This window comes from Fundulus heteroclitus, unplaced genomic scaffold (assembly GCF_011125445.2).
Source record: "Fundulus heteroclitus isolate FHET01 unplaced genomic scaffold, MU-UCD_Fhet_4.1 scaffold_38, whole genome shotgun sequence".
In the NCBI taxonomy this organism is placed as follows: Eukaryota; Metazoa; Chordata; class Actinopteri; order Cyprinodontiformes; family Fundulidae; genus Fundulus; species Fundulus heteroclitus.
The window spans coordinates 574,263-588,452 of record NW_023396792.1 but is presented as its reverse complement, the minus strand read 5'-3'; the positions used below and the strand labels follow the sequence as shown (position 1 = coordinate 588,452).

The 14,190-nt window shown below is 39.3% G+C and overlaps 1 protein-coding gene across 2 annotated transcripts in view; it reads left to right on the top strand.

Moving 5' to 3' along the window:
* Positions 1-274: 274 nt before the first annotated feature.
* Positions 275-14,190, top strand: part of ano5b (anoctamin 5b) — a 31,177-nt gene continuing 17,261 nt past the window's right edge. Inside the window, exons 1-3 of one of the 2 annotated variants that reach the window (XM_012850730.3) lie at positions 275-602; positions 8,107-8,151; positions 14,036-14,100. In XM_012850730.3, coding sequence (XP_012706184.1) covers positions 527-602; positions 8,107-8,151; positions 14,036-14,100 — 186 coding nt within the window. In that variant the 5' untranslated portion in view covers positions 275-526. The remainder of the gene's footprint in view (positions 603-8,106; positions 8,152-14,035; positions 14,101-14,190) is intronic. The other variant, XM_012850731.3, reaches the window with a different exon arrangement.

Below are 14,190 nucleotides of genomic sequence, written 5' to 3'. Positions count from 1 at the left end.
CTAGAAATTGCCCCTAGATGGCGGAATTGGGACGAAATCTTAAACCTGGTTGTCTGCTCCTGTTTTGATTTCAACCATCTCACAGGTATGCGCCTCTCTGAAATGTGTCCTGACTCACAAAATCAACACAGAAGCAGACATGTTTTTTTTGTGTGTGTTTTTTTTTTATACTGCCAGACTTTCTCACACGCAAATACACATAGCCCACACAGCTTGTACAAGAAAAAAAAAAATTTTGCCGACGGAAAAGAAGGCATCGCCACTTCCCTTTATGCGCGCCTGGTGTGCGTGCGCGCATGTGAGCCCAGCAGGGTACAGTTACACTGACAGTCGGTCATAACGCCAATTATGATCCTCCGATCACCCATCGACCCGGTCAGACTCGCCCGTTTCAGCGCCTGATCGATGCCTGCTTCTCGCAAGGTGGGTCGGCCATCGACACGAGGGGAGACGGCGGCATCCTCACAGCCTTTTCCTACTTTCCTGAGAAGGTGAAGCAGCCTTTATAATAACGCCGTTAGCCGCGATGAGGCGACTAACGGGGAAGGCGAAGGAGGAAACTTTGATCGAGCTGCAGAGCACCACGGATTCTCAGATGACAGGTGACCACACACGTTTACGATCTTCGATCTTAACACCTTTGATTTAGAGTTTTCCGTCTGGTAAAAACGGAACTATATTTGCGACCGAGGCTGGCATCCGTCCAAGTCTTGAGGTGAAGCAGCACGCTGCATGTTGCAGCAGTAGTATGATCCTAAACCCACTGAGCTGGTAACCCTGCTAACAACCGAGCCACCATACTGAATACATTCCCACGAGGCTACCACATCAAAGTGGAAATACACTCACAGTTCAACAAGTATGCACATCTTTTCATGAAAGCGATCTTTTCAGAGACAGGGTGGCACTTGTGTTAGAGCCTGCACATTTTACATGTAGCCAACTCCCTCACACATTGTTATGTTCAGCCCAGTTAGTGTCAGATGTCTTACAAAGTACCAGTTCTACAAATCATTGGTCAAAACTGTGCATCAGTGTGGACAGCTGACCGAGCATCCATCATGGTCACTAGGATACGCCATGAAATATATTCTCTGTTATGGCTTTTTATTAAGATGCAAAAAGGGCAACATAATTAGAAGTGACAAAAGTCTCTGGACAGATGTATGTTTTTTTCTTCTCTGCGTGTGTCAGATGTAATTGCCTCCTCTGAGATGTAATTGCCTCACTGACCCTGAGTTAAACTGCAGTCTGGGGATTCAGATAGCTTGCTCTTTAGAGAGCATTTTATCATAGAGCATCTTCTTGGATTTACCCACGTTTACTTTCAGCCTTGAGTGCAGTTCAATTTTACGATTCTTGAATATTTCTCGGCATCAATTGACTTTACCATCGGCGTATAAATGTTCAGAGTAAACATATAATCTGTGTTTACGGTCAGTGTAATCAACAACGGGGAAGTCATTACATTTTAAGATTTAAGTCTCTATGCATCTAGAGACTCTATGCATACCGTTTCTAAATGAAACGGATGATGGAGAAGAAGAATTTGTACTCAATATAACTTTTATTCTACAAAATCTTATATAATGATATAAGACCTAAACAAACATATGTCCAGAGTTACAGATTATTTTTGATTAACACCAGCAAAATGTGAAGCACTCAATATGTCGATTAGATGGAGATTTTTATTCCACTTTATAAAATCAAAGTCTCGTTTATCCCAAGGGAATTTAAAGTCATTTTCTGAACTAGTCCATGCTTTTGGTAGTAGACCAAACTCCCAATCCAGTGCAAAAGGAATCAGCTTTCAATACAAAGGTCATTTTAGCTTTTTAATGTCATTAAAAGATGCATAATAATATGTAACCATTCTTATGCAACAGGTTTGCTTATCATTTTATATACCCTGGGAGAATTTGTCGCTGCTTTTCAGAGAATATATGAAAAATAAAACAAAAAACTGTGCTTGCCCTCATTGTTAGTGACTGGGAGAAACCATTCATTGTCAAACTCTTCTGTTTGCGCTTTTTAAACTATAATGACAACAGAAACTACCCTGAAGTTTACATAACCTACTTCTTAGTGGATTGCTCCCTATTACATCACTGACATCTTTTGTAGTGTACATTGTGATTGAGGCAGAGTTCTGTGCATTTTTCTAGGCAAAAAGCCTTCAGTTTATGTTAATTCTTTTCATGTCTTATATGAACTACAGCTTTTAGGTATCCTCAAAGTGACTCAACAATGTTCAGATCAGGAGATTGAGGTGACCTTTCTAGAAAGTTCACTTTTTACTGCTTTAGGCACTGACAGGTCGACTTGGCCTTGTATTTAAAGTCGAGGTCAAAATACATCACCTGCACAGGTGGTCTTTTTTTAGATAAATAAAAATCCAAATCCTTGGGAGGGGGGCTTTGGGTTGCGTTTTTATTTAGCTGGTTGTTTAAAATCCTGCAATACTGAATAGAATTTGATCTTACCCAACAGAAAAGAAAAACTCTAGTTAAAAGCAAATGAAGTGTCCGTTATTTGCACAATCATCCAGGTCTTCATATCAGGAAATAATTTGCATACCGTGCTTTAATTAAAGCATTTGGTTTCCTTGGCATGTTGCGGAGTAATTGCTGTTCTGGAATAATCCGCTTTATGTCACACAGCATTTGCTTAAAAAATCTTAGCAACTGTCTAAGAAAATGAGTTCTGCATGTTTATGAAAAAGAGAGAAACAGAGGAACTGTATTCCCAACCCTGCAGACGAATCACTCAGAGATCACTGTGCATAATGAACTCTTCACCCAACATTCTGCGTTTTAATTTTCACCCCCCTAATGGTGTAATTGCTTGTGGAGAGAAGGTGTTTTTAATTATGGTGGGTGAACTGTGAGGTAATAAACTGGTCTTGCTCTGTGTAGGCTTTGTTCAGGCTCTTATCAGGACAGACCTTCAGCAGCGTGGCGCAGGAGAAAAACAGGCAAGAGAGGAAAGGCTCTGTCTTCACTTGTGTGCTTGAAGTGTGTTACCTGGTTCACAGCTGTCCAAACAGTGATTCATAGACAGCCGGGACTATATGTAACATATTGTGCTGACTAGTGACCACTTTATTAACTTGGCTATTATTTTTCTAAACGCTGAATAGCTTAATGCACCTTTTAAATTGAGATCGCCCACATTCCAAATTTGATAAAACTCAAAGGCTTGCTATATTGTGCTCATAAATTTATTGCACCAGCCAAAAGATAAAATACATTAATTGCATCTTGCCTTAGTAGTAATAGTGATGACCTGCTATTTTCATTGGTTGTTTTCATTTGAGGTGATCTCATTTAGCTGTACATCACATAGCCTGTGAAGTCATCTTGTTGTCAGAAGTGAGGCAGGGTGAAGGCATCGCTATGGAAACAGGCTTTGTAATTGCATTATCTCATTAAGAAGGGCCAGGATACAAGACAAGAGAGGCAAAAGAAACCAAGATTTCCCTTCTGGAAATCACAACCAAGGTTAAAAGCTTGGCTTTTTTGGTTAAGTTTCAGGCTTGAGAAATAGAAACATAATCAAAACTTGAAAATGAAATGTTTTCTAAGGTTTTTAGACTTAGACTTAGACAACTTTATTTGTCATTTTGTATGCACAGAGTGCCTACAGAACGAAATTTCGTTAGCATACAGCTTGAAAAATCACAGTAAATTGCAGTAAATTACAGTAAATTACAGGATAAGGTGCATCGGTGATTTTTGTAAACAATTGAAATGTAAACAATGTCAACAATGTAAACAATGCAGGGGAAATAGACAGTGTGCAATTTCACATAGTATAGGTGAGTATTATTAAAAACTGTGTAGTTTACGAATGTGGTACAGAGTCCATTCGTGGCTTCAGCAGTTCAGAGTCCATAGATTCACCACAGTTTAAATACAAAACAAATGCTAACATTTTGCACCAGTTTCAAGGTAAACCACAGTTTTACAAACTCAAAGATTTTGCATCATACGAGTATTGTTATTTATACTATTTGCAAGAAAAGAGTAACACTACTCCTTTATCGCCTTTTGGTATTTTGGTGTTTCATCACACTGCAGTCATGGCCAATGGGGAGGAATTTTAACAAAAAATTTAAAATCTGAAATTAGCCTTACAATTGTCACTATTTTAGAAATATGTAATATTTTAGCAGGGGTGGTATTTTGGTTAAAAACACATTTTTATAGCTCTTGTTATGCAGTAAGGCTGTGAAACTGTGGGATTTATATTCAAAGTTATCTCAAACGGACCTATATCTGATCGTACAGTAATACATTTTCTTCTGATTAAACAGTTTTCTGTGAGAATCCACAAATCAGAGCAAGTTAAGGTAAGGATACATTTATTGTCCCGCAATGGGGATATTCGGGTATGACGGTTACACACAAACGTTAGCAATGAGAAGAAAAAAAACAAAAACAGAGCAAATCGTTCTAATCTAAAGTTAGCTCTAAAGAAACACCAAGAGTAGAAGATAAGGTTAAGTACCAGAGTAACAATATAAAACTATAATAGGATACACCATACCATAATAGAATATGCAATATTTACACAGCAGCATAACTAGCTAAGGCATGTGCAATTTACCTAAGCATCTGGGAAAAGTGTAAACACTTAATGGTTGGATCAGAACCTGTGCAACGATTGGTATGATGTAAACAGTTATTATGTCAGTTGGGAGCAGCAGAGAAGAGTTATAATGTCTGTTGGAAGTAGCCAAGATTATAAAGTCTGACTGCAGCCGGGAGGAACGATCGATGGAAGTGCTCCTTAGAGCATCTAGGATGCAGCAGTCTGCCACTAAAATAACTCTCCAGCTCCTCAACAGCTCCATGCATGGGGTGGGAGACATTGTCCATAGGATTTTTCTTACAGTCCTTCTGTCTCCCACCACCTGTACTGGGTCCAGGGGGCATCCCAGGACAGAGCTGGCCCTCCTAATGAGCTTATCCAGCTGCTTCCTCTCAGCTGGTTAAGCTGCTACTCCAACAGATCACACCACAGGAGATGGCTGATGCCACCACAGAGTTAAAGAAGGTCTCCAGGAGTGCTCCCTGCACTCCAAAAAACTTCAGCCTCCTCAGTAGGTGGTTTCGGGTGTGTGCAGTCGAGTGTGGCGCACCTCTAACCCAAAATTCAGTTTTTCAATAAAAATGAATACTACATAACAACAAGGAAAATTATATAGAAATGCTGACTAACAGAAGAGCATTATGTTTGTCCTGTAGAGTGGAGGTACTCAACACTTGCTCATAGTTATTTTTAGCGTGAATCACTGCATCAATGCAGGGTGCCATGGAAGCTATCTGCTTGTGGCTCTTGTGAGATGTTAATGAACCCCTGGTTGGTTTGAGACTGGCCTTAAGCTCGTCTGCATTATTGGGTTTGGTGTCTCTAAACATTCCTCTTGACAATACTGCATAGGTTCTCTGTGGGTTTTCGGCCAGGCCAGTTTGCTGGCGAGTCAAGCCCAGTGATACCATGGTCACTTCCCACCACTCTGGCTTTGTGGGTAGGTGCCAAGTCCTAGAAAATTAAACCTGCATCTTCATAAAGCTCGTCAGCAGAAGGAAGCAAGAAGGGCTTTAAAATGTCCTGACAGATGGCTGTTCTGGCTTTGGACTAGACAAAAAACAGTGGTCCAACACCAGAAGATGACATTTGTCCTCAAATCCTCACCTATCATGGAAATGTCACACTGGACCACAAGCGACTGGAATTATGTGATTCTCTATTCTTACTACTGACTCTCGCTCTCTATATGAAACACAACATTTTCTTTAAACAGAAAAAAGGAAATTGAGGAAAAATGTAGTCCCTTTCCCCTTAGAACAGGTATGACAGTCCTGATGGCTGATTCTCTTGGCTTAACTCAGAGCGGGCAGAGTTGTAGCTCATATGTCTCATATGTGGCTCTTGATACTTGAACTTCTTTTCTTCCACTGAACTTCCTCTGAATGTGCTTGGAAACAGCACTCTGAATAACCAGCTTCTATATCAGTGGCCTTTTGGGACTTAGCTCCATGTGGAGGATGTCAGCGACTGTCTGACTATCAAGTCAGAAAACTTCCACATGATTGTGGGCCATAACTTGACCACAGCATAGTACTTGTATTTGGGTATATAAGCATAGCTCTTGTTATGTAGTAAGGCTGTGAAACTATGGGATTTTTATTCAACGTTATCTCAAACGGACCTATATCTGATCGTACAGTGATACAGTTTCTTCTGATTAAACAGTTTTCTGTGAGAATCCACAAATCAGTGCAAGTTAAGATGAGGATACATTTATTGTCCCGCAATGGTGATATTCGGGTGTGACAGTGGCAAACACACAAACAGTTAGACACAAATATTAACAATGAGAAGAAAAAAAAACAAAAACAGAGCAAATCATTCTGAGTTGTAGCTCATATGTCTCTGTGGTGACTCTTGATACCAAGATTGTGGGCCATAACTTGATCACAGCGTAGTACTTGTGTTAAAAAATGTTTTTGTCATTTTCTAAGAATTTGAGTTTTAGTCCAACCTTAGACCAGAACTTCCTGGCTCATCCATTTCTACCTTCACTTGTTTGCTTAGGGTTCACCAACATAGACCATGGAAAAAAAAAATCACATTAAAGGTCAATAAATTAGGGTCAATACATTTTTGTTTATATGTCAAATACTTAGAAAGCCTCGGAGCCTGAAGCAAAATCTTTTTTTGGTGCACAGCAGCTTTTTCCTGATTTAGCTGCCACATATAAGAAAAGGATTCATCTGCATTCTTGCAGTTATTTTAATTCACGTGTTTCAAGCTGTCTGTGTCACAAGTTGTGTAAACCATTATTTGTTTGAACACTGTACCCTCAGACTCTACTTAAATGTGTCATGTTTAATACGCAATATGCTGTGATATATGACATTGTCTTATCCATTATTAATTTCCTGTGTTTCTGGAAAACGTCAGGAAGTTTTTCTCTTTCGGTCAGCCATATCCTGATGATATGAGATATTTATAGGTAGGTTAAGAGGAAAGCACGAGTCAGGGCTTTCAATTTTTTTCCCCACTAATTCCTTTCTGTTCTTGATGGCCACAGTCTCTACCGTTTACTATTCCTCTGTCAGTAACAGTAAAGTCATAACCTGAATGTCAATTTGAAAGCATGTTTCAAACCTCTTTTCTTTTTTTTTCTTTTTTAAAACGAAACCTTTTTTTTTTACTTGAGCAGTTTATCTAATTGTCCTTATGAACATAGTAAATAGGCTTGGCAGGAAATGTGGTGTGTGAGATAGAGATGATGCCTTGCCAGAGAAGACGCACGACTGAGTTTAAACTCAGGATGTTGTGGCTTCGCTTTGACACAGGGCACTGCATGTCTGCTAGACTATCAGGACTTACTGGTTGTCATAAGTGTTTGAACATAAACACTTCTGTTTGAATATAAACACTGATGGCTTTGTGGTCATTTTAGTGCTTCGATATCAGTTTCAACAACTGATGTCCAGAGATTTTCACACTGGCACTAATCAGTTGTGTGATCAGTTCCTCTTCTGTTTCGTGTTCATTTAAAATGCTGAGCAAAAGAATATGATATGCTGATTAATATGTAACTCCCTTCACCCCATACTCATCTGAGGCCATCTGGCACTAATCAAACCCCTGCTTAGAGTGAAGTCGTAGAGCAAAATCTGACATGTTTTCCCATCTCCTCCTGGAAAATGTATCATGTTGTCACAATCTCTTGCTGTTTAGTTACACCACATCTACTGGAGTGCCAAGGCATACAACTCTCCAAAGCCACAACAAAAATCGATGCTGTGGCTTTCAGTGAAGTAATCTGGGTGGCCAAGTGTTTTTTTATTTTTTAAGAACAGCAGGCACCTACACCGCTTGCCAGTGAATCATAGTGAAAAAGCGTTACGTTGATGCCCACTCAGATGTTCACAGCATGCTCTGCAGCAAATGAAAGTGCTTATCTGATGCTCCTTTGAGCCGTTACAGTTCTTAACTCTACTTGTGAACCTCTTTCAGATGCACTTTTAAATAAAAGGGTTACCTTGTCCAGTTTCCTAACCGTTTTCTATCTGTCCTTTGAAGATGGTCCTGCTGTGCTGACTGCATTCAGGATAAACTTACACTCAGGTACGGCAAGGATCGGAGGGTTTATGTCATGCCTTGCTGTCTGTTCTCTTTTCATCACGCGATGCTGTTTCACCGTTTATGCACTGTTCTCATGCTGGGATGGGCGCTCATCTTTGGACAACCGTGTTGCTGCTTTTCGATGTGTTACTGCTTTGCTGTTTTCAGGTCATGGGGAGACAGATGTCTGCATGTGTGTCTGCATTATATCAGATTCCATAATTCAGCTTCTGATCGTTCCTGCTCATCCCCTTCCTGGTCGTTTGTGCCGTCTCCTGTGTTTATAGCTAAAGCAGCCGTCCTGCAGTGGTGCATGCAACGATTTGCTGCAGTAAGAAGTTTACGAGTGTGCCCTACTGAGGGCAACATGATATAGCTAAGTGTAAACACAAATGTGACACTCATACATACATGCATTCAGTCTTGTTCTGGGTTGTGGAGGGCTGTGGAGCATGTCTCAGTGTGTATCATGTATGGGTGTGTCAAGTCCAGTTACAGGAATAAAAAAATCTGATAAAAGAGATTGCCAAACCATTCGAGCACACTCACACCCAAGGGAAATGCTCAAGCACCCAGAGAAAGCTGAACATACACGCTGCAGACAGAAAGGCCTCAACTGGGATTTTAAGCATCCTGCAGCAGTGTAAACCTCTGTATCACCCAGCAGTCCTATCCTCAGGTGCTTTAATGATCTTCAAAACAAATTAAGGTCCTGTCTCATTTTTGTCATAAGACACTAATATTTAAATGAATGCAATCTTACATACTTTTTCATCTTAAACACAAGAAATGTCACAAGTGCAGGATTTACACTTTTACTGTAGTTTTCAAAAAATTAACTTCATGTGTTTAACTTTTAACACTTATTTGATAGAAAACTGACAGGTTGAGCCCACAATGCATTGCTTAGTTCAATTGAAATAGTTAATTTAATATTACTATATTACATGATTTAATCTAATACATTTCTTTACATCAACTTGTATTTGGGTATATAAGCAAAACAATATATTTACATCAATGGATGCTCATACGACCTCTTATAAGGGTCACAAAGGAAACTAAACTGTGGTATACCTTTAAACTACTCCTTTAAAGGTATAGGCTACCACAGTTTTGACAGCTAGGGTTTAAAAGCCATTATTTTCGGCAATGCTGCTCCTACTGTTTAAAGTCCCTTCGATTAAATGTTGGACAAAGTTGTGGAGTGAGCTAAGCAAAAGATGGAAAATGTGCAACATGCAAAGATTAGAGGATCAGCGTGCTGGAAAACCTCTAAACTGACACAGGCAAACCTGAACCAATAATTTATGGAAAATTTATGGAAATAAATACAATTGGAGCTCAAATTAAGCAAAACAAGGAGGGAAAGAGAAACGAGGCACAGAGACATATTTGAAGAAGAAAAAAAACAGGAAAGTGATTTTTAAATTAACCAATATTAAGCTTTCAAAACAGGTTAGAGCGGTACATATTATTTTTAACTGGACGTGAATGTACCTTTGGAGAACAGGAGTTAGCTAAATCCAGTACTCGTTGTTGTGGGTGTTTCCTGTGTGAAACAGATGACTGAGAGTTATAATTTCTTGTATGTTTGGGTAAGTGGGAGGCTGACATATATTTTAATCACATAACTTTTTTGTCATAAAAGTAGTAAAATGAGGAAGACGGTCAGCAGTGACAATTGCTGGCTGTCTTTCAAAATACTTGTTTCAGCGGCTCTCATGGTGCCACACTGAGAAAGGGCTGAAGTTCTGATGTTACACATGCTGAAATGTAAAGCGAAACTACTGAGCGCTGCATGAGTCTTGCAAAGCATTGAACCTTGTTCTGCTGGGAGGCATTGTGGATTTGCTCCTGTGGATCACAGCCAGTGCATTCAGTGCAGCAAATCAGCTCCTTCTTGTTGCAATTTATGTCTTGGCACAAGTGGCCTCCACTTTTAAAAATGAGATGTAAATGTTTTCTACTGAGCTTCACTGCTCACAGTGAATTAAGATTATTACTGATGCTGATAATGCTGTCATCTCAACAGCATTTCAGTGAAACTGGAGCAACAACATTGAGCAAAAATACATATTTTTTCCAAATTATCTACTCTAGTAATGTTTAATAAGGAAATTATTCCTAGATGACAAAAGACTCTTAGCTTAAAACAATATTTTTAGCGGGGTCAAGGTGCACTGTAATCTGTTTGCAATATGCAATTTAGTTAGGTTTAGGCCAGGGTTTGCATCATAACATAAAATAAATAAGAGGGTGAGCTAAAGGTCTGCCTTCAGGGTTGATTTATCTGTAGGCAGAGAAGCAAAATCAAGCCAGCCCAGCAGAAGTTTTCAGAACTGGTTCGAACCTGAACCTGCTTTTAAATGGGATTAAAAAGAATCACTTTACAAAATGTATCCAACATCATACTTTGAGCGGAAGATCATTTCATTCTCATTAGAAAATCTAAACATAACTGCCCTTTGCTGATTTTGTTTATTAGAGGACCCTAGCTTTAAGTTAACTGGAAGCTTACAGGGGAGGTATGTTGTTCTACATAAACAAAATGGACAGGATGAGGAGGAAAACAAGCACAAAAGAGGGATAAAACACCAAAGACATTCTAACTGAACCCAAAAGTGTAAAACATGAACAAGAAGGAACAAGGATCTTAGGTAGAGCGGTGAGAAAGCAAGGATTATTTATGCTGAGGATCAATAGGATCAGATAGAGAGCAAGTGAGGTCATCAGCAAAGATGGAGCAGGACATTAGAGAGCAAACTGAAAGGCACTACTAAACAACAGACACAAGATAAATAATACAACCATAATCAGCCTCTCTCTCTCTCTCTCTATCTATATACAGTATATATATATATATATATATATATATATATATATATATATATATATATATATATATATATATATATATATATATATATATATATATATATATATATATATATATATATATATATATATATATATATATGTTAGAGGGAGGCAGAGAGAGAGGACAGCTGGTTGAAAAGTCGGTTAGAAAGTAAAGTTCAGAGGAGAGAGTTTAAGACTTGGCCTTTAAAAGAAAAGTTTTCAAAGTAATAATTTTAAATCTATAGGAGTTACAGTGGTCTGGGTTTTTGTGTGAGTCACCCAGTTATTTGTATCACTGTAGGTTTAACACACAGTCTGCTGGGTTTTTGCTCCTGTTTGTTCAGGCCAGCCTCTGACAGCTGCCAGTGTGGTTGGAGAAATGCCAAAAAAAGAAAAGAAACTGAGACGAAAAAGGAACTAGGAAAAAAGGCTGCTAGGAAGAAAGTAACATTCAGGCTAACAACCAGCCACTCTTCCCACGGGTTCCCTGAAGTGATGTAGGCCTTTGGAAAACTTCAGAGAGGCTAACTCATCCTGCATATTTCCATTCCTTTCTAGTGAGTCTCAAGGCCTTCAATTGAACTTCCACGACCGTCTCTGTTTCATTGGCTGACGCTGCTGCTCGTCAGATAAAAGCTGGCAGCCTGTGCAGCCGGCTCGGAGCAGCAGGGGCCTTTAGGCCGACGTGTTCTTTCAGACTTTGTTTCTTTCAGGGGGAGGTCAGTCTCGTGGTGCGGCAGCAGCAGCAGCAGCCTCAGCCTCCAGCTCCTCCCACTCTCCAATGTCTTCATGCAGCCTCCCCCACAGGAAGCAGCGCTTTTCCCACCATTCAGGGAGCGGGCAGAGAAGTGCCTCATGAGCACATTCGCTGTGCCACACTCAGCCACGCAGGGAGCGGGAGGAATGCAGTGTGTCATTGTTAAAAAACATTTGTTTGTGAGTGTGTGTGGGTGCGCTGTGGTCTTTGTGTTACTCATTGCTCTGGAGGCTTAGTGCTTGCTAAAGTAGAAAGGGTCTGTTGAAAAAGGATGAATTATTGTCGGTTGTTTGGTAAATTTAGGCAGTCTGAGATTTATAAGAATGATTAGATTGGTTTTATGTGAACGTTATCAATTTCTAGCGCATCCCACATCCCACACAGATAATTCACATTTACGTTGGCTTAGCTTGATTACTACGTTTTTAGGCGGAGTGGAGTAATTATTATTTTAGCAATCATTGTTCTCCTTCATTGGGTGTAGCCGCATGCAAACCGGAAATTGGGATGCTTGTTTGTAAGGTCAACTGTTGGCTTTCTCTAAATAATTTCCTGTGCAACATTTGGAACATTTACAAATATTTCCACACACAAGTTCTGTTTGACCTGCTGTTGTTCCCGCTGCTAATATCCGACCCGATAACAAGACACAATGAGAAGATAAGCAGACAGCATTTGTGTACACCCTAGTGAAATCTAAAATTAGCTCCAAACCCAGAGCTGCTGAGCAATAAGATGATAACCAGCCAGATGTCAGCTGTAATGCGCCCTCCACACTTAAAGGCACACCCGAGAAAGATGTTTAGAAAAGCCTTGAAATAGAATGATCTTTTAGTGCTGTAACATGTTCTCACACTGATTCTTGCTGATAATAAATTAGTTTAATGGGTAATTTATTCAATTGGGATTTAAAACAAATTAAGAAACAGTCCCATTTTTTAGTTTGCAGGTGTTACAATTCCTGGAAACTGTATTAAACTGAAGCATTTTGTTATTTATTGTTTACTATTTTTAAGTGAATTGCTGTCTCGGAGCTTTGAATTAGTGCTCTATGGCGTCCTCTTTCTATGGTGTAGAGCCACTCTTCAAAATGAGAAAGACAAGAAAACATTGCATTCAGCTGAGGAGGATGTGTGGTGATCTTTCTAAATAAGGAAACTGCAAGTAGACAATAGCATCGATAGTAAAAGACAATAGTTTAAAACAGCTGGATATGCGACACACAAGGCTGGACAAGGACACGGGTTTATCCACAGGCCAACTAGATGTTTGGGATTGATTCAAGGGCAAAGCCTTTTTTGGTCCTATCATGACAAATGTGGAGTTTGCCAAAGTTACTGGGACTTGAACCCAATGTTCTGGTCAGATGAGAGTAAAGGTCTTCTAGCAACTTAGAGTCCCGATGAAGTCAACAGAAATGGATGTGATAAAGGATTGAGGGTACATTTCAGTTTTCAGTCGCATGGGCAAACAAATGTCAAACAATATATATCGATCGATAGACGTATATTGATGATACCAAAAAAGGGGTCAATAAAAAGTTCAATAGAACAGTTTTCCTTCCTTTTGCATTCTAGCCTATCATGTAGGTTAATATTTCATCATTACATCCTCCCAGCCAATCACAAACTCAAACCCAAGAACCAAGCTCCGCCCCCTTCAAAGAGTTCAGAGAGCGCATGTTCTTTTTCATTTTTTAAATACTCGTAGTTTTCGTAAAAAGTTGGTTGAATAAAGGATTGAGTTTAAATTCAGTGTTTGTCTGTTCTTTATCTGAAAATAGGTCGCTAAGCAACAGCATAAACTGGCCAGGGCTGCACTTAAAATATATGTTTTGAATTTGTTGATAATTATCGATATCGATCAATATAATTTCTATTTTATTGATATGCTTTTTTTTTTTCTATATCGTCCACCCCTAATCTCAAAAGGTGATTTCTTAGACTACACAACCCTTTGAGGATATTTGGGTAACTTTTTTACAATCTAAAAACAAAGGTTTATATTTAAGAGGTTAAGCAATGACACTTTAAGAGCTGATATCTCATAATAATGCAAGAATATGGTGTTCTCATTAAAAATACATATAAGCTTTCATTTAAAGTCAGTTAAAGATGTGAAATGCCATTGTGGGCCTCTTTCCCTAGGCTTAAACAAATATATGTCAAGAAGAAAAGTTAACCACTGGACTTTATTCCAAACGTTCACCCTTTTAGAACCTGTTGACTCAGTCTAACCTGCTGTCATTTGCCTGTTTTTATTTTGCAGATGAAAGCAGTGGTAATGGGATCAGTTCATTATCTGAAGGAACTCACCTGCCTGGCCATTCTGAAGTAAGTTATATAATGCATCTGAAGACATGTTAGGGATGACCAGATTAAAGAAGGAAGAGTTTTCATAAATGCGCTGTCACGAAACCAGAG